This window comes from Haemaphysalis longicornis, unplaced genomic scaffold, assembly GCF_048455015.1.
Source record: "Haemaphysalis longicornis isolate Haplotype H1 unplaced genomic scaffold, Haemaphysalis longicornis Haplotype H1 scaffold_9, whole genome shotgun sequence".
Classification (NCBI taxonomy): Eukaryota; Metazoa; Arthropoda; class Arachnida; order Ixodida; family Ixodidae; genus Haemaphysalis; species Haemaphysalis longicornis.
Window position 1 is genome coordinate 16,788,768 of NW_027526460.1, and position 24,494 is coordinate 16,813,261.

Genomic DNA, 24,494 nt, shown 5'->3' on the forward strand with positions numbered 1-24,494 from the left:
TGAGGAACAGGCGGTATCACTACGAGGGCGTCTCAAATACGACAAAAACCAGTAACAGAGGCTATTTTGCTCATATGCACCATCTCTCGGGGTGAAGTAGACGTTAAACTGCCGGCTACTTGTTCTTGTAGTCGCTCGTGCGAATCTCCCCGGTGCCGTTCGTTTCTCTCTCTCTCTCTCTCTCTCTCTCTCTCTCTCTCTCTTCAGCCTTTAGCGTTTTTGAGAACTGAGGACGAATATTTCAGTAGAAGAAACACCCCCGCCCCACACAGAATCGTTAAATGATGTACAACCAAAGTGGGAAGCTCCTTCACTGGGTCTGTTTACTGAACAGCACCGTTGATTCTGGGCATGGAGTTCAGTGAGAGTAAACCCTCCTATGGGCAGGGCCGCGGCGGAGGGGCTTTAATTTAGAGCAGCCCAGCGGCGGCGCGGTGGCGCGCGCCATGTCGTCGCTCCATGTACCGTAATTACCCGATTCTAACGCGCACCCTTTTTCCGGAATAGAATCGGATTCGAAACCGAAACCGAAACAGCGGAAATTTCGTCCCACCCATCGCCATCAAGATGGCGCTAAAGCTTTTAGCAACGATTTTTCAGACGCAGGAAGCATATGCGCCTAGACTTTTCTATCGGCGTTCACACAAATCCTCAAAGTGTTCCACTTGCGCGCTTGATAACAGCAATGGCAGCAGCGGCTCTCACGCATTCGTTTGTCTGGGTTATAAAGTTCCGTGCGCATTACAAACGGAGGTGCAAGTTTTTTGGTTTTTTGTCAGGAAAATCGGGTGCGTGTTAGTATCGGGGGCGCGTTAGAATTGGATAAGTACGGTAGCTCAGAGATTTCCCGCAGCGCGAACTTTGTCGTGAAAGTTCGCTCCACGTATTCCAGCCTTTAGGCATCGCAGCAATCTCTGCGGAAAAGCATGTGTGAGCAAAGCAGGGCAAAGCACGTGTGGCGGTGCGAAGCATTCGTATGCTCGTAGGGCTCGCTGCCCATTGCACAAAGTTGCAAATGCACGATGGATACCGCCGCGCTCCCCGATACAAGGGAGCAAAACACACACACACACACACACACACACACACACACACACACACACACACACACACACACACACACACACACACACACACACACACACACACACACACACACACACACACACACACACACACACACACACACACACACACACACACACACACACACACACACACACACACACACACACACACACACACACACACACACACACACACACACACACACACACACACACACACACACACACACACACACACACACACACACACACACACACACACACACACACACACACACACACACACACACACACACACACACACACACACACACACACACACACACACACACACACACACACACACACACACACACACACACACACACACACACACACACACACACACACACACACACACACACACACACACACACACACACACACACACACACACACACACACACACACACACACACACACACACACACACACACACACACACACACACACACACACACACACACACACACACACACACACACACACACACACACACACACACACACACACACACACACACACACACACACACACACACACACACACACACACACACACACACACACACACACACACACACACACACACACACACACACACACACACACACACACACACACACACACACACACACACACACACACACACACACACACACACACACACACACACACACACACACACACACACACACACACACACACACACACACACACACACACACACACACACACACACACACACACACACACACACACACACACACACACACACACACACACACACACACACACACACACACACACACACACACACACACACACACACACACACACACACACACACACACACACACACACACACACACACACACACACACACACACACACACACACACACACACACACACACACACACACACACACACACACACACACACACACACACACACACACACACACACACACACACACACACACACACACACACACACACACACACACACACACACACACACACACACACACACACACACACACACACACACACACACACACACACACACACACACACACACACACACACACACACACACACACACACACACACACACACACACACACACACACACACACACACACACACACACACACACACACACACACACACACACACACACACACACACACACACACACACACACACACACACACACACACACACACACACACACACACACACACACACACACACACACACACACACACACACACACACACACACACACACACACACACACACACACACACACACACACACACACACACACACACACACACACACACACACACACACACACACACACACACACACACACACACACACACACACACACACACACACACACACACACACACACACACACACACACACACACACACACACACACACACACACACACACACACACACACACACACACACACACACACACACACACACACACACACACACACACACACACACACACACACACACACACACACACACACACACACACACACACACACACACACACACACACACACACACACACACACACACACACACACACACACACACACACACACACACACACACACACACACACACACACACACACACACACACACACACACACACACACACACACACACACACACACACACACACACACACACACACACACACACACACACACACACACACACACACACACACACACACACACACACACACACACACACACACACACACACACACACACACACACACACACACACACACACACACACACACACACACACACACACACACACACACACACACACACACACACACACACACACACACACACACACACACACACACACACACACACACACACACACACACACACACACACACACACACACACACACACACACACACACACACACACACACAGGGGAGGATATGATGTTAAAGGTCACGTGACTTCCTTCGTATCGTACTGTGCTCACTCCGACGTTTCAAGCGGGAGCAGATCGAACTGCTCCCAACTGTTCTCAGAGCACCGAAAGTGGTCTCGCACTACCACTGGATGACAGTGCTCCTACTTCTGTTCGACCACTGAAACACGCCTGCTCAGGAGAGAGCACTTTCAGAGTGCTTTTGAGTGCTCCTGCTCTCCCAATGGAATTTGCCATAAGTGTCATTCCCTATCAGTTTGGTAGCACGGACAAAGAACTACTGAAGGTTATTCAGGATCTTCATATTGCAAGCTGTGCTGCCAAGGTACTGCCCCCCTACTCGAGCCGGAATAACGCCCTCCTCAACATTACTTCGGGCAAGGTACGCGGCTGCCATTACCGCCCTTTGCACAAAACAAAATGTGTTTTTAGGCAAAACGACATCAGGAACAAATGCTTGTAATCTAGGTTATGACTTTTTGGAAGCCCTCACTCATTAGCTCAATATGTGTCGGGATAGAGGCCACATTCCGAAACAGTGGAAAAGAGCCAAAAATATTTTAATCCCTAAACCTGAAAAAAAGCGTACGATTGAAATTCTCCAGCCATTACCTCTCATTCCATGCATGGGAAAGGTTCTTGAACATGGAGGAAAACTCTTTCTGCATACCATGATCAGTTTCAGACGTACACTTTCTACAAAGGTTAAGGCAGCATGAGCTTTAGCTAACAGCCAAACAAGGAGTCGCATTTTAAGCACATTGGACATTAACCTTCCTTGCAGCACGACTTTACAAGTACTATTATGAGCAATATGAAAGGGAACACGGGAACGCATAGAAAACACCCTCAGACCAAGATATGCGTGATACGCAGCGGCCGCCGTCAGAAACAAAGTGGAAAGAGGGACGCTGTTCTAACAACTGTTCCCATTCCCGCTGTGCGTCTTATCGGCTGTCGGACGATACCATATTATCGGCGAAATGACGTAAGCTGCTTCTTCGTAGAAATCCCATCGTGGTGGGAGTGCCAACAGTTAGTGGAAGAGCGCCCTCCTTCTCCCTTTCATTTTCACAGCGCCATCCGCGTATCGCTCCGAGTCTGTTTCGAGGCTGTTTGTCACGCGTTCCTGTGTTCCCTTTCATATTGCTCATAATAGTACCTATTCCTACAACGCTGAGATTGCATCCTCATTCCCCCTCTTCTCGTGAAACACACCCCAATTACAACGACGAGCGACGATAGGCCAGGGCACAAGCTCTGCGCAAACGCTAAGCGAAATGTGAGGACGTGGTTTACAGGGACGCAGCCAGCTATTTTCGTCTCGACGTAGTATTACTTGCTGTAGTCAATAACCAGGGAAACTCCATTGCCTCTGGCCCGCTTCATACCCCAGTGGTGTATGAAGCAGCAGCCATTGCACTGGCAATGGTGGCCTTCACAAAAATCAGAACAGTAAAAAAATTCAGGGAAGCTTGCGCTCACGTGCAAGACTTGATCATTGACGGACACAAAGTTGAGTTTTATTGTCGTTGTGGTGCCGTGGTTGACGTCGGCGGGATGGCATTTCATTACCTTACGTTGAGCAACGCCAGAGTGAGCTCGTCGTTTTGGTCGACGTTTTCTTGTGCCGCCCTGTAAGCATGACTTATCGTCTCTAGCAGATGCTTTGCACGCCGAGCCTGTCGAAGCACACCGGCCTCTTCCTTTCCTCGGCCGTGCCAACTATCTGTGGCCTATCCACTATCCGCGACAAACTATGCACACGTATCAAGGCACGCGAGCATGAATGGTGTGCATTTTCGTAGTATTTTAAAAGCTGCGGACACCATACAGAAATGATTTGCTCAACAGCATCGCTGTTAATTAAAACCTCCAAGTCTGCAATCCTAAATTTCTCCCGAGGGCAGATCTCCGAAGAGGTGTCCGTACCTCTAACTTTTGGCTTCGACCCCGAAAAACGAACCGGCAAGTTACATCTAATCTGGACCGCTGCCCTCTTTGGCATGGCCAGAAGGGAATCCGCACACAACGCCGCTTGCGGCTTCACCGACCTAGCGCACGTCAATCTGGACGGTGGCTTCATCTCACTATCGGGAAGGAACAGAGTACAGTCAGACCCGGTTATAACGAACCCGGATAGAGCGAATTATGCTATATATCGAACAAAAATAATTCAGTCACGGAAATACATGGGAAACACATTCCTTATAACGAAGTTCACATCCGATATATCGAACTCTAGGCGCCTAGAATGGCCGCCGAAATGCCTGATCTGGGAGCGGCGATTGATTGACCGCGACCACGGAGCAAGAGCCGCGACTGAGACATTGCGCCTCTCACGGAGCGACGGAACGCCCAATACTTTCCGTAACTGTTTCCGACGCGCGGGACTCGCGACGGAACCGGCCCAGTCAGCGAGTCCGGACCAAGACAGCAGCATCGGTGAACTGTGGGAAGAGCTCGCCAACGTTCCCGATGATGTCGCGAGTGAAATCCGTCTGGCGCGTATAATGAAGCGCGTTCGGCAGTCGATGTGCTCCGCCAATGCTTCTTAGATTGTTGAGGACGCGGACTCGAACTGGTGCAAACAATATTTCGTGTAGAGAATGCAATGTTAGTTGAAGCCGCCAAAACAAAAGTGAAAACAAAAATCACTACTTTCTTTTGCAACGTGGGCAGTTAAGGAGGAAGGTAGCTTTATTACTTGCAATGAATGGACTATTTTGGTATGGTAATGGTTACTGTACTGTGTTCGTTTCTGCATACGCGGATGGCAGAGTTGGGGAGGAAGGGGGGGGGCGCTCCCGCGGATTGCGAACTCGTAAAAGTAACCTCGTTATAGGCGGGTTCGGCTATATCGAACTATTGGATATATCGAACAAATGGCGGTGCATATTGCAGTTCGCTATAAACGGGTTTGACTGTAGTGTCCTACACGGATATCCCCAACCACTGTCGGCTGACCTGAGCCTGTATCCCTCTCGGGAATCTGTGGTTTGGAGACACCTCCAGACAAATTCGTGTCGGAGCTTAATTGTCTACAGCTACTGTTACCCAGGACAGGTAACAGTAGCTGCCCCCCACCCCCCCTGCAGAGTACCACAAATGCCAGGAAGGAGCAGGCCTAGCACACATGCTATGTCAGCGTCCTCACACAGCCACACCAAGTTGCAGTGTTAATAGCAGTGAGAGACCGTACTGCACAGCTCCTACTTGGGGAGAGTAGAACAAGGGTAGGAGCAGTAAGCACCCTGGAACTATCATCACATGTCTCTGGCCCTCCAACACCTTTCACCGTATGAATTGTTCCAATTTTTACTGCCCCATTTGCTCAATTCTTAGTTCCTACCCCATTTTAATAAAAGGTGTATTGAATGTTAAATACTCCAAATCTTTGTGCATCAACCGTAAGTGCATCTATCGCAAGTGCAAGGGGCATGAATAAAAGGGGATGCTTAGAATAAAAAAAAATTACAATGTAGCAGTGAGTGTGAATTTTAGCATGTTTTAGCTATGATGGGCATGTAAATTGTTTTTCAGTGATGCTGTGTGCCAGATACTAAGTTCCCTTCTATGTACACAATGGCGAGTTTTTCCCAGCAGAGTCCTGGGTATCGCGTTTAGAATAGTGAAAATTCACTATCTGCTACTTTTTTTTTGTAGGTCTTTAAGCAAAGCCTGCAAAGCTGTTAGTAGGCAACAGGTTAGTGGGCAACAACAGAAAAAGTTTATTCAGCACACAGTATGTCATTTGTGATGTCACTGCTTAAAATGATATTTGCATTTTCCTCGTGTTAAAAAAATCATAGCAACTGGACAGTATCATACACAGAAAAGTGTTGAAACAGTTCAAAGAAATAGGGATTTAAAGGCATTATACACACAGGTAATAGTTTTCTGGTAAATACACAAAGTAATGCCACACATAACTAAAAAAATAATTGAGATTGATGTGATTTCTATAACATAGCACGTTAATAACAACTGAACAAGACGACGAGCTGCAGGCTTACAAAATTGCTTCACCGATGCAGTTGTTGTACTCAGAAAAGAAATCTGTAAATACAGGATGTGTTGAGGACAAATGGCCATCAATACCAGACGTGCCCAGTAAGTGCAGTCTTCTGCTGAATGGCAAACAGGCAAAAAAATGACTTGATACACTTAATTTACAACTAAAAACAAACTGCAAAAAATGTGAGTATAATCAGATTGCAAGGTAAAACTGACAGGACTAAATTCCTTGGCAAGTTGCAGTATTCCAAAATGGTTTTACCAATGCTGCAAATATAACCCGCCGCGGTGGCTCAGTGGCTAAGGCGTTGCGCTGCAAAGCACGAGGTGCAGTCACTTTCATTTCCGAGGGTTGGGGTGGTCGGACCAGCGACAAGCGCCTTACCGAGTCTTGCGGCATCTTAAATAACCTTGTACCAGGTGACACAGTGTTGGCTGACAGAGGATTCACAATAGGTGATGCTGTTGGCATCCACTCAGCCAAGCTAGAAATGCCGGCTTTCACTAGGGGGAAATCGCAGTTATCGGCTTGGGACGTCCAAAAAACTCGAAAATTGGCTAATGTCCGCATTTATGTAGAACAGGTGATTGGGCTACTTAGAGGACGATGCCGAATCCTGTCAAGCACTATTCCAATTGATCGCGTGACTGTGAAGCACAACGAGAGGCTCACCCAGCTAGACAAAATTGTAGCTGTCTGCGCAGCTCTAGCAAATCTGAGCCAGTCAGTTGTGCCATTCGAATAGGCATTTTCCAGCAAGCCGTGTGCATCAGTTTGGCTGAGACAACAATGTCTAGCAGTTTCCCTTATTGTGTGGGAAATAGGTGGGTGAGGCACACCGTAGTGAAAGGCTCCGCATTAATTTTGGCCACCTGGGGCAAGGGGAGGGGGGGATCTTTAACGTGCGCCGAAATCTCGCAGACACGGGCGTTTTTGCTTTTCGCCTCTTTCAGAAAAGTGGCTGGGAATCGAACCTGCAATGTCCTTGGGCCCAGCAGCACAACATCTTAGCCACACAGAAGAGGATGGAATGGGAATGGCCGCAATGAAATGCCAATACTGAGCAACAGTGAAAAGAGCAGCAGGCATCCAATGCCACTGGTTAGAAGGCGAACATGACCATTAAGACAGCCAGTATGCAACGTATGGTTAGGTGTGGTGTGCAACGGGTGTGCAAGAAATGTTGTGTGGTGGGCATCTAAAATCGCCGCAAACCATGTGTATTTATTGGAAGTATGATTTAGGGACTACCCAGCGATGGGCATAAGAGCACAATGCACAGGCTACTGTACCAGGTATTACAATTCCTGATGATTGACTTATTGATGCAATTTTTTGTTTCGCTGTACTATCTAAATGCACAGATGTTTTGGTTTTCATTGTGTGATTTGCAGTTATGTTCTGTCATGAAGATTTTAGCCCTGGTCATCTGTATGAATGCACTCTTCTGTTCAAACAGAACATTATGAGGATTTTGCTCCTGTAGACATGAAAAGCTGTTTCCTGGACTGTTGACCGACGATTTACCTCATTTCTTGGCGGTTAAAGTTTTGATGTGCCGTAATGTGTAAAATAAGCCCTCTGAATTTTCCATAATGTGAAATGCTATTCCACGCAGTGAATGGCAGCACCCATTGCGAGCCTAAAGCAATGGGAGTCTAGATGAAGACATCAAGCCCAATTTTGAACTGTTACCGTCGTGATTTTGATTCCAATGGTTTAGGTAGGTTATTTTTTGTCAGTTGTTACACCACTGTCCATTTTATGCTGCTGCTGCTGCTCTAGTAAACATTCTTCAGCTTAGTTCTGTGTCTTCACAAAAAATACAGGGTGTTTGTAATGCTGCCCAATGTCAGTATTTCTTTCCCTTTTTTGTCCAAACTGACATTGATGATTGTCGTCGTAGTATGCAAGTTTTAAAGAGTTGTTAATGTTTTGTGCAAAAAAAATTGTGCATCTTAGTTAGTGACATGAGGGGTCTCAACTCACATCAGTGAGCAAGCAAGCCACAGTCAAGAAGTTCAGTCCCACATGGGAAGGTTGCAATCCAAGAAAGGCAGGGGGGAGGGGGTGTAACAAATTGTCACCTAATGCTGCCGTTCAAACGAAACAAGTCCTTTCCCACACATTGTAAATATGCTTGGTCATTTCTGTATGGAATTTGGTGTCACCATTCGAGAAACATATCAGTACTGATCTCCAGGATGACTAAATTCTAGGCACTGATATTTGTTTTACGGTGATCCATTAGTACATCAAAAGGTAAAAAAAAATCAAAAGGTCTGCAGGCCACATGTGGCCCGGGTGTTTCACACCCTTGCTTTAGATTAACTGTGCACAATAGGGCATGGCTATGTGTATCAATCGTAACACAAAGAATGGAAAGTTACAAGGGGAAGCACCCACACACAAAAACCGAATGGAATGGGAAAAAATGGTGTTTCCGTGTTCTAGATGCGGAGTGTCTTATGCTCGGGGGTATGTCACTTGTTGACCGGTGGCGACCATCCGCACACCATCTGTGCATGCGCTCCTCTCCTCCTTTCCAAACAGCTGCGTACTCTCCTCTCCTCTCCTACCGTCTGCGCGGGCTCCTCCTCCGTTCGCTTCAGCTCTCTCGCGCGCATGCGCGGCTCTCTCTCTCGTAGTCTCCTCTCCTACAGCTGTGAATATAAAGGCGAGCGCGCAGAGCGCGCGTTCAGTGCTGCGCTTGCTTCGCTTGACTCCGGTTGACTCCGTGCTTCTTCAGATGAAGTAGGATGGAAGCAACAGCCCCGTCAGCGGGTGCGCTGACGCAATTAAACATAACGGAAACGCAAACGGAACCCCCATGACACTCCGCATCCTACTCATGGTTCCCTTCGGGGAGATGGGTGTAATTTTTTTTGTACCCCAGCAAGGCTCCTTGTCTCTGTCTAGCTCCAAGTAGTAGTGCAGAAGTGAGAACAAAAGAGAATCGGCAGACTGCATCGGTGCTCCTGTGACCTACTGCAAACTATCACTAATATTTAACTGATGGGTAATTACATTGTGAACTATTGGTTGGGTGGTGTTTTATTGATGTGTAATAAAATGTTTCTTGATAGACATGCTCTCATCATGCCATTTTAATAGTGTCCCAAGCTGCTGTTAGCAGTTACCCTAGGTGTAAGTAAGACAAGTTAACTTACCAAGCATTGCTGCTGATGCCCGGAAACACCAATGTTAAGCTTTGGTGGTGCACAAAGAACATGGGTTGGTAAGCTAGTCGGTATTGCATAATGAAAAGTTGGTCTTACAAAGCAATATGAACAAAGGCAGGACAAAGCACTGAACTGTGACTGATTGTTTATTCAAGGAATAAACATACCAATGCGATTACAACCAATGAAAAGGCTAAAAGCACACCGAAACCAACACGTCATCTCGCCCCTTCCCTGCTACATAGCAAGGTTTTGATACTCGATTTCTTTTTTTGGGAGTGCGACTGAAGGGTCTCTAATGCACACATTATTAAACATTCAATTTCAAGTACGCCTATCAATTCATGTGTGAACTTTTCCTTTTCTAAGCAATGAACGCACTTCCCAAAAAGTGGAACACAAGCGTAACTTTTCGCAGTGTGACAAAATGTGGCCCGATAATTCAATGAAGTCCTTGTGCTCACTGTACAGATCACCATTTCATAACAGTTGAATTAGCCAAAATGAAGGCGATAGCCATGCGTTATCATTTCCTGGCCAGAAACCACGTCTTGCAAAAAATATTCTAGCACATGAAGAGTATGACCAAAATGTTTTTTTAATATTCTAGCACATGAAGAGCATGACCAAAATGTGTTTCTCTTTTTTTCATTTTCCACAGTCATTGTAAATTCAAATAGCAGTAGCTGGAAAGGCACCTAAATGCACATAAAAGGGCACCAGTCGACCTCGCTATTTATTTCTGAATATTTCTGTAGATCAGTTTCGATGTGTGCTAAACACCATCACTGTATTCAAACCTGCTGCTGCTCACGGATGCCGCAAAAAACGGCACTCTTGAGGCTTGCCCTGCAGGACGCACACCAGCTCTGTGAGGGCGCCGCATTTCTTTTCTAGCAGCTGCATACACCTGCAATGAAAGAGAAAGGAAAAAAAAACGGGCTAAAGTTCGGGGTGAAGCATAAAGGCACAATTACTTCCATTATGTGCACAATTAGTTTTTCTAAACCAAGCAGGAGCTACAAGTTTTGTACGGAGACTGAAATGGCAGTTCTGCTGCCCCTAAAAACACATAATAGTAAGTTTCGCTAAGCGCTGCTGGCGCAAAACAACAGTTTGAGACGACGTTCGTTTACGGACGGCGTGATCGAACAGCAATTTCTTTAAAAGATATATCGGCCTCAAAAGTGCGCAGGATAGATAGTACCCGAGGTTTTGACCTTTAACTGATGCTCGCCGGTTTCCTCACTCCACCCAAGGACAATCGCTGAGATTGACAGAAGTAAATTGATCGCTGCATGCGATCCAATCACCGCACGAGAAAAAACAAAAAGAAAACACGTTGCTGCTTATGTTCGAGTTATTATCAAAAAAGCAGCCCTAAAAACGGCTTCCCTCAAGATGGCACGGGCGATACATTGGCACTGGGTTTCTCGTGCGCTAAATGTTTCACACTCAGCAAAACAACTCACCTGTGACATTAGAGCGCGGCGACTGGCCATCAGCTGATCTGCGGCGGCGACTTGATACGCGTCTGGCGATAGGTAGATCGCACTGTACTTAACAGTACTTAGCGTCGAGTTATTACTTTGCGTTCAGTGGGCATCAGTTTGGAAATGATGCATTTCGTGCTTACAAACGACCAATGCGCTAACGATGCAACCTTTGCGCCCCGACCGACTCGCACTCGCTCGTAGGTGTGCGCAGAGGCTGGGGTTGAATTGCAGATAAGGTTGTCACACTCATGAGCGGAACCATGAATTTTCGCGTAACCAACGCTATCGCGGTGCAACAGACTATCAAGCCACTCGCACACGCCTTGCACGAAAACACAAGCTCATATCGCGGACCGCGACCTGCCTGGCCGCCATGAAAGCACGGAGGAGAAGAGGAGGGCCTGATCTGCGGGCCGTGCGCACAACGTCGCCCAGCAACAGACGCTTGGCCACAGATATGGCGGCGCACGCATGGTTGCCTGTATGTATATGAATACGCTCTATAAGATTGCCGAACGAGCTGTTTGCGCTTAAATGTAACGCACATTCATTTTGCAGTAGTAATAATTGTGGGGTAAACAATGAAATTACGAAAATACACGTAAAAATAAAAGTGCCGATGCGCACTGCTGTTGGCACTGGGTGCACTATGCTTGTTTTAGCTGCACAGCAGTCCGCTGCTTTGGAGTTGTCTTACACGACCCTGGCCGATTGGCGTATGTGATGTTTTCTTACGTAACCCTGTTTGTCGGGCATTTCACATGTTTCCCGAAACGATTACTTTCTACCGTTACAAAAACAAGCGAGGTGCTAATACGGTCACAAAAAAAAAAAAACAACGGCGGTCAGCGATCCATGGCTTATTATGGTAGCGCCATTAGGGGGGACCCACGGTACGCATGGCTGCAGAGCCTAAGGGCGCACTGGAAGTTCGCATGAATACCCGCCCTTGTGACTTAATGGCAGACGTCACGAAAACACGCGATTTGACTGGAATATAAAAATTTTAGCCTAAATTGGTTAATTCGCCAGTGAATACAGCATCGTTTGCTGCCGGACAAGCGCGGGGGGGGGGGGCACTATAAAGCATGAAATCCTTTTAATAAACAAACTTGTATTTTGCCTGCATGGCCCATTTAAACACGCCACGAAGTCAGTCCCAAGACAAAATGCTGACGCCTAAAATACCGGAACATACGATCAAAAATATATTTCCTACATCATGCGGAGTGCTTACGTGTGCTAGAATACTTTATCAGAAAAGTCTACAGCACCGTGTCGTATTTCGATGGCAGAGGCGTTCCCGGCTTCACTATACGCTGAAGACTTCCAAACGCACTGCAATGGGGAGCGAACTAAACACACTCATAAATTCAACTGTTCCATTTTGTCATAGACCATACGCCAGGCTACACTCCCTCAGGTCTCCTTGTATGGACTTACTGCACTTTAGCTTATAAATAACAAGCCACGCACCTCTCAAATTCGGGTACGCGGGGCTCCAGCACGCACTTTTTTTTTCTATTTCCAGCAGCCACCAAGCGAAAACGCAGCAGGACAACCGTGTGTCGTCCGTGTCATCCCCGCAGTGATGTTTCCTAAGCGGCGAAAGTCAGCGCTGCTCTTCTGCGCAGTTATTGTCTTTGTCGGCGCAGCTCTTGTATGCCTGGAATATATGCGGTGTGCGCAATATACGGGCCAACATCATTCGATATTGGGCGACCGTGTTACTAGAACCCAACCTGTGTCATACGAAAATGCATCGATTCGAATAAACGGCGTTTCCCAGGGAGAACATTCAGAGGTGCCAGTGATGAACATAAGTACAGCCAAGTCATCTTCGTGCTTTGTGGAGGGTACAGTTCCTGGTATGGAGAATAAGATGTGCGTGTGCTCGCCAGGTTGGCATGGTGTCGAGTGCTCCATTCCTGATGCTGTGTGGAGGACGGTCAAGTTCGAGGAGCTCTACGCAAAAGGTCTCATAAAGCGTCGTTCGAAGCCGCGTACGCTCATCAACGGCCTTGTTCTCAATCACGAGCTCGACCTCCTCGACATCCGCGTTAAGGAGCTGGGAGACGCCGTCGACTACTACCTCATCGCTGAGTCCAACTACACCTACTTCGGCTCACCGAAGGGCCTCCACTTGCGTTCGAACTTAAGTGCCGGCTTTCTGCGCGAGTACAGGCATAAGATAATTCCGCTTGCACTGGGAGCCTACAGCTACGAGACCGGTGACCCCTGGGCTCCTGAAAACTACTGTTACACTTCCGTCTGGCGCGAGGGTCAGCACCGACTTCCCAGCCTTCGTGACGACGACCTCTTCTGGATAAGCGACGCCGACGAAATAATAAGCCGCGATGTTCTGCTCTTTTTGAAGTATCACGACGGCTATGGTGAGCCCGTGGTAGTTAGTCTTCGCTGGTTCCTCTACGGCTTCTTCTGGGAAAACAGGAAGCCGGTGAACGTGGGAGGAGTGTGCACCGTGGCTTTTATACGGAAAGTCTTAGGCAATGACTCTCTGCTGCTTCGTGGAATGCGGAAGTTGAGGCACGCGTGGTTGCCAAACACCGGGACCTTTCAGGAGAAGTGGACGTTGATGGGAACGGCACCTCGCTACGCGGGATGGCACTGTTCCTGGTGCTTCAGCACTCGAGGCATTCAGGTGAGGCTGTATTAGGTATGTCGATGTTCAACTAGGATTACCTCTAACAGCCTTGAATGACCTGGTAAATTATATCACTGATAGTAAAGGAGTCTCTGTCGTGCTTCATGAGTTCACCGTAATCATGCATTTTGGCACCATCCTTAAGGATTCGGCAGGTGGCCGTTCAGTATTTCAAAAGACATACCTTCCAATTCGGAATTTATTCTACCCTCCAGCCTTCACTCGAGGACATCCTTGACAGAGATTTTTTTACGTAAATGCATTGTGGTATCCTCCATACAGCCATGTCGAGGAAACACACGAAGTGGAGGACAGAGTCAGAATTTGGCCAATTAAATCGCAGCCGTAGACATTTATCTTAGCACAACTGAAAGTTGGGCGAGTTGGTGACACATCCTGGGAAGAAGCCCAAGAAATACTGCGTAGAAAAGAAAGAGAAGACAGGGTGGCGCGCTACATACTCATCTTTTCCTCGTTTCTTCCCGGGGTCTTATTTTGGCCTGGTTTATGCACAGTGTTACCGAATACTTCACCTTGTGCACTGGTTCTCAACAACGAATAGGCCATAGGTCTTCACCTGACGGGCTGCTGCTGCCCAATTAGCCCTTCCGAAGTTGTCATTTACTTGTACGAACCCTTGCCCGTCAACGGCAACCGCTAGAATGTCCCCGCAGCTGACAGTTGATTGCGCTATGCCCTGAGAATGAGATGCCGCAACCAGTCCCGTTAGTTCTCGGTGGCTAAGGCGTTGTGTTGCTGAGCCCAATCATGCAGGTTTCGATCCCGGCCGAGGTGGCTGCTTTTCTGATGGAAACGAAAGGCGAAAACACTCGTGTGTCGAGATTTCCGCGCCGTTAAGATCGCCAGGTGGTAAAAATTATTCCGGTGCCCTCCACTACGGCACGCCCCGTAGCCCAGGTGTAGCGTCGGCGTGTTAAGCCCCACCATCAATCAACCCGTCTGTTCTGCCTTCGCTTCGAAAACTGCTGGCCTGTTGAGAAGAATATTTCTGCACTATTGCGGCCCCCGCATTCTTCTCAGTGACTGAGTTACCGCGGCAAAACGTTCCTGTGCGGCATCTTTGCAGACGTACTTCGCAATACCCCACAATTTTTAAGACCAAATTTATATAGCACCCTACTCACAAAACACTTTCATCACACCTTATTCGATATAATATCAATGTATGCCCTACAACGCGGCCTTTAAGCAAACTTCTGGCAAGTCTACGTTTTAAAGAAAAGCTTTAGTGCCATCACTCGTGCTGTTGGCTGCCAATACGGCCTGCCGGAAATCCAGCTTTCTCTAACGACGAGGAATAATAATAGGGGGTGAAGTAAAAACGAAAAAAATTCAGGGAAGCGTTCACTCACGCGCAAGACTTGAATGGCGAACCTGTTGTAGGTGAGCATTGCCAGACACGTAGTGAATTTCTGTTATCATTGGTTATTCGCCTAGTTGTGTGAGAGTATGGCGCAAAGGCTGGGGCATTGAAGAGGCATGGCAAGGCGAATCAGAATTCTTGAAAAGACAGCGTTTATTTGCACATAGTAAAACACGACTGACCACGCCGGAGGCGGGAACAAAAGAAGGACCAACAGCGATCGCGTCCCAAAATTCGCTTTGGCCTGGAGATGCGTTGGTACTGAATGTGGCGCTAGTGATCAGCCAATGATTACGGCGCATGGGGGCGCTCCCACCGCGCCCCAGTCTGGTTGACCGCGTCTCGTGGTCAGTGATATCCTCACATTGCCCACAACAGGAACAAGACTGATACACACGGGGAAACACTGCCGCGCGCTTCACTCGAGTACAAGATCGTCTAGGTGGCTAGGCAGCCAATTAGTGCATTGTGGCCGTTTAGGCTGTGGCTGCGCTGCAGAGGTGAGTGTACACTGTGCTGCTTCCTTGCACTGGCAGTTCGATTCTCACCGAAGCGTGGTAATGGCCTTAGTCCTGGCTTCGAGGTACGTGAAAGGCGCTCCAGTCGTCTTTGGACAGGAGGCTGGCAACACTCTTTCAAACAGTCTCATGACCCCGGCGGAGCTGCGTATTCACACAGTATGCCACGCACGCTAAGCAGAAAGCCCTTGCTCGTCTTGTGGCCGAACGCTGAATGGTCGACGCTGCTACCAAACTTTCGGGCACGGGCATTGTCCTGCTGAAGCACATCGATGCCCCTCACAAAGTGGTCAGCCAGGCGCTGGCACAAGTTGTCCTTGGTCTGTTCTGGTACCACAGATGGCTCCGAGTTTGGCGGTGGCTGTGGCACAGGCCGCGGCTGGATGGCGCTGAGGACGGCTTGAAACCTGTAGGCGGTTGGGTCACGAGCGTTTGGTACATTTTCTGGCTATTGACAAAGTTATCGGCATGTTTGGGTTGCTTTAAGCACTGGGGTGGGCTGAAAGTACTTGGCGGGCGGTTCACCGACGGTATGGACTCTTTATGGTTGTTGGAGTTCTGTATGTGCTGGACTTCCTTTGTCAGAACTGGCCTGACATAGAACTCCGTTTCGTCACCCACCCGGGTCAAGCGTACGGTATTCGGGAGGCTCAGAAGAAAGCGGAGGGGGTCACAGAAGCCGTGCTGTTTGAATGGCAGCTCCTGGCTTTTGCTCCTTTTGAATTCGCACATAAGCTGAGGTAGAGTTAGCGGTCGCTTGACTCAATCAGCAAAGCACGGATGATGGCTTTGATGGTTTGTAGCTTTTTACAGTGCCCCTTGAAAGCCATGGTTCGCTTGGGCCCCTGCGTTTTCAGGAACTGCTTGCCTTCTGCAACGTACCGGTAATGGTTCCAACTGCAGGGCAACACGGTGCAGGTAGCACGTCAACGCGGTACTTCATATCAGTGAAGTGGCCAAGATAATCGTCGTGGCGAGAAAAACAGCTTTGCGTTCAGGCAATGCACCTTTTAGATGCGACGCATCTCATTCACCCGCCTTGTTCATCCATGCATGCATCCCTCCATCCATCCGGCGTCGTCGTTGTCCGCGCGAGCTGCGTATGCGCTCTCCGCCGCTCTTACCGCAGCGTTATCTGCGGGTTAGCGCTCGCTCCTCGCAATGCCAGCTGTGCGTCGGCGCGCGCTAGCGCTCGGTTAACGCATGCGCATGCGCTGCTCTCTCTCATTCCCCTCACCGTTATGCGGCGGTATACAACGCGGTACCTGCGGCGCTCCGCTCCGTCGTTCCAGTGCCGGTGCTCCGATGTCCAACGCTGCTTTGAATGGAGACTAACAAGCCTGCTATCGCGATGGTCGGCGCAACCGCAACAAGCACCGGCCAGCCCAATAACAGAACTGCTAGCACCACCGACGATGAGGCTGCAAAGCGACGTGCACGGGATGCGGGAACCCCGTAGTAGACGGAAATGCATCGTACGCGTTCATGGCACGATTCACGCGATGGGAGAATCAACCCGACGGAAACGCCGAGGGAAACCCACGATGCGTCGCATCTACACAGGGTTCCCGCGAGGGGAGGTGGGCGTAATTTTTATAACTGCGTGCTGGTTGGGAGTGGACTGGCTGCCAATTCAGTACAATGGAATATCACAATGATGGCGCACAACAACCATGACAGATGCGAGGGAGTCAGACGCTAGAGGGGCACTTCTTGAGGGCAACGTTTGGGCTGCTAACACTTGCCATGGTGGCTGCTCAGGCAAAAGCAAGGGATCATGTTGCAGGTAGTCTTTGTCACTGTGGCTGGCTTGAGGAAAAAGGACTAACCTAGCTGGGATCACAGCACTTGGAATTATGGGTACTAGTTTTTGTTTGTGATAATGATCGAGTTTGTGGTTGCATACTGCAACTGTGTTGGTTGCGGTGGCTCGAAGATCAGGCGTGCTTGTGCTGCCGCGAACCAGTCCTCACCAAGAATGAGGGGTAGTACGTTATCCTCCCAAATAGTGGCTTCAAGAACTACTGTGACTGGTCCAATGGATATCTTTAAACATGCAGCACCAACAGGAACCACTGCGCCTCCTCCGACAAGAGCAAGAGGGGCTAAGTCCACGGGGTGACCCGGCTTTCAGGCACACAGGCTTTATATATTAGTGTTACTTTTCATCCCGAGTCAGAAAACGCTTCGCATTCACCGACTCCCACAACGGTTGCGTTGAACAAGGGGCATTGCTACTTCGAGCCTTCAAGCGTAGCGGGTGCACTGTGCAATGCTTGAGGCAGCTGTGTCCAGGGCGTCGTTGGAGGTCCTGATGATACTGCGGGGGGTGCGAGTAGGACATTTGGATGCCAAGTGCCCCGATGCATGGCATTGGTAGCAGACAAGTCTTGGCCACGACGAAAAGCATGGGCGCCATACTGTGCCGAAATAGCTGCATAAGCGGGTTCTTGTTGATCAGCAGGCAGTTCTGAAATGCGCGCTCTTGGTGAACCTCGAGAAGAGTGTGGTGGCGATGGTTCTGGGTGAGGCTGCTGACGCTCCGCAGTCTTAGAGGCACGAAATAGTTGCGTCGGCCTCTTCACAGAACTGGCAACTGGCGGCGGGCTTTGGTATGTAGACGTTGCGTGCTTTTGTCGAGGCTAGTGCAGGTGGCGATAAAATCAGCTACCGTGGGTGGCCGGTTGGCTGCTATGGCGGCGAGGATGTGTTGTTCGCGTAAACCCTGCAGCAAATAGTCGATTTTCTTTGGCATCAGAGAGCTTTACCGGACAACGCTCAATGATCCTCAACTTGGCAAAGGCATGCTGGTGCAAGGTTTCGCATACGACCTGGGGTACATTCATGACCTTTTATTGCACTCGATGAGGGTCAATCCTGTGAGAAATGTGTCCTTAAAGGGACAGACAACCGATTTTTGTCGAGTATATATTCTCTATCCCAAATGAAAGGGCATCACTTAAAGCACCTTGACGAAAAACGGTTTTGCTGATAACGGCCTAGAACTTTATAAATCAAAATTTTTAGATCTGCGAGCCGTATGTGTCTCTCCCAAAAGTGATGCTGGCAACATTGACATAGAGTAGCTCGGCAACATACTTTTGTATGTAAGCGAAATGAAAAACGATATTTAAAAACTTGTCCCCAGCTAAGAAAGTGTGAATCGCAGGCTTTCCTGTTCCGTTATGTGTTTTTAATGCAACGGTCTATTGTGCACGAATGCGCCATCTGTTGGGATAGACGATAGGTAGAATCTGGCTTCACGTTGTGGAGGTGGGAAGTTTGATTATCCCCGGGCGCGACGTTTTTTTTTAAGCTGCCGTTGGCATATTTGGAAACTGAAATAAAATATTTTGGCAGAACAAACGCCTTTGACTGAGGCAGAATCGTCAAAGCTCCTTCAGTGGGTCTGTTTACTGAACGCTGCCGTTGATTCTGGGCATGATGGCTCAGTTAGCCACACTGAGATGAACCCAGCGGCGGCGGCAGGCGTATCTTTAGAATTTTTAAAATAATGTTTAGAAATACATATACAATTCAACCTTATACAAATATTTGTGTCAAAAGGTTTTCAATACGTAAATAAACATTTCAGCAGTTACAGTAGCTGCTAGATTTGCAGGTCACGTGACAGGGACACATATTGTAGTGCCAAGTTTCGACACTACGAACCGCAACCCTTCCGATTTCAGAAAGTTTGCTGCCAAATTAAAATTATTTGCGCCAATTGGTTTAGAAATTGCTCATAGTTACCGGGCTATATAAAACGCTGGCTTTCATATGAGCTAGAGAACTTATACGCGACAAAAATCGGTTCTCTGTCCCTCTAAGGGCTGCTCTCCAGGTAGCCCAAGTTGCGTGCTGGTTACCGAACGCGAGATGCCAGTTTCGCGGGGTACCTTTGAGCTTGCTAGCAGCAATAAGGCGTGTGGTGGCGTTGGCCCACGAAGCAAGCTGCTGCACTCGTTGCACGTCGTCAAGCCATACGTTGACGTTGTGGATGTGCGAACCGTCAAACAGCAGGATGGAAGATGACAGGTCGGCCAATTCGCTATTGGCCAGGAACCTATCCTGGCCAGGAACCTATTGGCCAATCCTATTCGCTATTGCGCCAGGAACCTATCGAGGTGACAGTCGACAAGGTACCGTGTTCTAAGGCCGTTTGACGGCTACCCTTTCGCCGTCGGCGACGTCTTCGCTAAGCCTACACCATGGAACAGCCGCAGACGATCGGCGGCCAGGTTGCGCTGACACCACCGCCATTTGATGACTACAAACCACAACAAGCGACGCAGACGTGTTGCACGCCGTCAAGCCATAAGTTGAAATTGTGGATGTGCGAACCGTCAAACAGCGGGATGTAAGATGACAGGTCGGTCAGTCTCGTCACCATCGCTGCAGGGCGAGGTGGCTGCTGGAACAGCAAGGCAAGGCTCTGTACCGTGGCTGGGTCTAGCGTCAAAGGCGCCGCGGCGGACGAGGCGGAAGCCTTCGCTTCAACCGGGAACCAGCTTCACGCTGCTGCCGAATGTCAGCTTCGAGTCGCTGAATAAGGTCCTCTTTGAAGCCGGCGGTGTCCAGCTGTCGCCGTGCCAATTCGTCCTGTATGAAGTCGATGCCTAGGCGCGACATTGTCACTAGGTCGAGGCGCTCGCACACAATTCCCGGCATGATATTCCGCCAAGCCGGCTCTAGGCAGGCGTTCACACACAGAACACAATCTCTCCGGCGCGTCCACTAGCAAGCGCACGGAGACGCGCACAAGGAGGCGAGTGAACGAACGGCGGTAGACGTTCGGGCGAGGACGACAGAATGGCTCACCAGCTGTTGAACGACGATGGTACGCTCAGTTATCGCGTTGGCGTACTGGCGTACTTGCATGCCTGCGTGGCTGCACAGAGGCTCGGGCGTCGACTGCGCCAGATGTGAGGGCTGGGCGTGAAGGCTGGGGCGCTGAAGAGGCATGGCCAGGTGAATCGGACTTCTTGAAAAGAAAGCATTTATTGGCACATAGTATAGAACACGGCTGACCATGCCGGAGGCGGGAACAAACAAGGAAAAACAAGCGAGCGCGTCCCAAACCTTGCTTGGGCCTGGAGCTGCGTCGGCGTAACGGCACTGAAGGTGGCTAGTGATCAGCCAATGATCACGGCGCATGCGGGCGCTCTCAGTGGCGGACTGGTAGTCGTCGTCATATGCACCAAAGAGGTCGTCGTCTTCTTCGCAGCTATTGGTGGAAGCGAAGTCATCCTCGGCGTTGCAAACTTCCACGAGCTCAACTAGCAAAGTTTGCACTTAGTCACGCATGGCTTGAACCATAGTGTAGGTGGAGAATTACTTTATACGTGTGCGAGCATTGACGGACCCATTACTACGCATTTGTAAAATTTTGTACTTCTTTATTTGCATGTTCCGGCGTTGCTTTGCGTTCTTCTAGTAGAATCGTCATATGTATCGATAACATCGATATCGATATCGGGACAGCACAGCGGTTTGACATAGGTGGCGAGGCAGTGGAAGTGGTAAGCGAATATATCTACTTAGGCCAAGTTGTGACCCCAGATCCAAACCATGAGGCAGAGATAATTAGAAGGATCAGAATGGGGTGGGGTGCATATGGCAGACATTCTCAGATAATGAATAGCAGCCTACCATTGTCGCTGAAGAAGAAACTGTATGACAGCTGCATCTTACCGGTACTCACCTGCGGGGCAGAAACTTGGAGGCTCACTAAGAGGGTTCAACTTAAATTGAGAACGACTCAGCAGGCAATGGAGCGGAAAATGATAGGTGAAACATTAAGGGACAGGAAGAGAGCGGAGTGGGTCAGGGAGCAAACTGGTGTTAAAGACATATTAGTAGAAATTAAGAAGAAGAAATGGACGTGGGCAGGACATGTAATGCGAAGGCAAGATATCCGCTGGTCATTAAGGGTAACAGAGTGGATCCCTAGAGAAGGCAAGCGTTGCAGGGGGCGGCAGAAAGTTAGATGGGCAGATGAGATAAAGAAGTTTGCAGGGATAAATTGGTCACAGTTGGCACAGGACCGAGGCTATTGGAGAATAATGGGAGAGGCCTTTGCCCTGCAGTGGGCGTAGATAGGCTGCTGGTGATGATGATGATGATGATGATGATGATGATGATTATGATGATGATGATGATGATGTATCAATATCGTCGTGTTCCTCATGCCAAGTATTACATACGCGGTAATGCTTGACGCTGGAGTATTTTTTTTTTGGCGGGGACGCAGTTTTAGTCGCGAGGCATGCATTCCCGAGGGCTCCGCATTTTCTTGGTATTTTTTTCTGCAACGGTGAACTTACGGCGAACTTACGGCTTTTACAACAGCTCCTGTGTTAAAAAAAAGCGCTTACAGGAGCCGGAATCAAACCAGGGTACCTCGGGTTATGAAGCCGGAGTCTATCCGACAGCTGCATTTCGACCTGGTCGAAGTGGTATAGAAAACTCAGATCTGACTACCAAACCTTTCCTCACGAGAAGAAGGGCGTTGCTCTGCGGGCCGTAAGGCTGCTAGCCACAAGCCGTTAGGCCTAACTTCCCATTTCGTGGTTTAGGATGTTAGGCCTCCTGTCACATCTTGGGGTTTAACACCTCAAGCCGACACCAACCCACGAAATTGTTCACGGAACGCCCAACAGCAGGTATCGATTCGCGCCGTACACCCCAAACCCAAACGTTAGCCCTACGGAGTGCACCCCCAACAGTTGCTGGGGGTATTCTAGGAAAGTGGTGCGCACCTCCAGGGCCGCACATACTCGCAGTGTTGGATTGGCCAACCAAAGAATCCATCACGAGAAAGCTTCGCGTTCCATCATCGTGGTCGTTAGACGTACGGGTACAACATTTTTTCCTTCTCCTTAGCCGGCTGCCTTCCCTTGTGCTCGACGCTGTGGAGAGAGAGGGAAAGGGAGAGGGCGGGAGGCAGGCGTAGGAAACAATTGAAGTCTGACGGTGTTCTCTCGCCTACACGCTACTCCGCAGGGATGCGGAAGACAGAATACAGGCCTTAAAGGAAGTAGGGCGAAAAAGAGAGGAAAATTTTGAAAAAGGTAAAAAAAGGGGTTTGCACGTAGCCTTGAGTGAACGACGTAAAATATCCGCACGTTTTCACACGATGAGAATATGTAGTCCGAAGTCCTTTAAGTGACGCGATTACCGTGTAGGTAATCAAACAAAGTGGCTATCACTTTCGGTTGAGCCGAGGAGGGTAGCCATGGTCCGAGAAGTGCTGTCAAGGGTATGAAGCTGTGGTGAGGCATTTGATATTGTATCTAAGGTGATCCTTCCTGGGTTATATTCCGCAACATCTAGCAAATTGTGTTTAGCTCTTTCCGGGCACCCACACTGGTCACAGTACGAATTCCAGGTTTGGCTAAGGGGATAGCGGTAGGAATTTATGACGCAACCCTGGAGCTTCATTCTCAGAACAGCATCTATATGGTGCGGGATGGAGTGGTGGTTTTCAGGAAGAGACGAGGGGTGGTTTTGCTCTTTGTAAAAGGAGCTCGTTTGGTACTGCTAAGCCAGAGTGCTTTCTGGGGGGAATTCTCTTCGCATTGCGGGACTGCAATCCTCTTCGATTAGCCTCGTTCACTCTCTCGTCGTCTTAAATGCACAGGACGGAGGGATGCACTGTAGCGACACGCGGTGCCTGGCGAGGTTGCTAGATGGTACAAGCAGGCAAAGGCGCGTGATACATTCTCTTGAACGCTAGAGCCTCTGGAGCGTCTTGGAAATTGCACCGTGGTCTTATAACTCTAAATATCCCTCACTAAGCTGGCGGATGGCGATGTATCTAAAGGCGCGCTTGCCTAAAGGGGCGGTGGGACACAAATTTTCCATCCTGGTTTTTTTGTCGCCATAAGTAGCTAGTGACCTACTTATCACCTGTAGAAACCTCATTTGCTTCAGCGTGCGACGGTTGTTTATTTAGAGGCATTTTCAATGCAGCCAGTCACTGTTTCGGTTTCAGGGGGTGCCGCAAAACGTGAGATTTTGTGTAAACAAGGCTGTCCACGTGACGGTCGGACGGATATCACAGAGCAGAGCTGCCGTAGGACTGTCGAATCCGCTTCGCCGGCAGTTTCTGCGCATGCCGCTACGTACTT

General features: G+C 49.1%; 2 protein-coding genes and 1 pseudogene across 2 annotated transcripts in view; 2 read left to right on the forward strand and 1 right to left on the reverse strand.

Moving 5' to 3' along the window:
- Positions 1–24,494, forward strand: part of LOC144153616 (beta-1,4-mannosyl-glycoprotein 4-beta-N-acetylglucosaminyltransferase-like) — a 98,573-nt gene that overhangs the window by 32,565 nt on the left and 41,514 nt on the right. The gene's annotated exons all lie outside the window — the stretch shown is intronic.
- Positions 13,394–14,472, forward strand: LOC144152342 (beta-1,4-mannosyl-glycoprotein 4-beta-N-acetylglucosaminyltransferase-like). The gene has a single exon (XM_077683608.1). The coding sequence runs from the start codon at positions 13,471–13,473 to the stop codon at positions 14,470–14,472; it is 1,002 nt and encodes a 333-aa protein (XP_077539734.1). The 5' UTR covers positions 13,394–13,470.
- On the reverse strand, positions 16,490–21,207 carry LOC144152343 (uncharacterized; annotated as a pseudogene).

Excerpts from the sequence above, each read along its gene's own strand:
- LOC144152342 (XM_077683608.1), top strand. The coding sequence starts at position 13,471 with ATGCGGTGTGCGCAATATACGGGCCAACATCATTCGATATTGGGCGAC.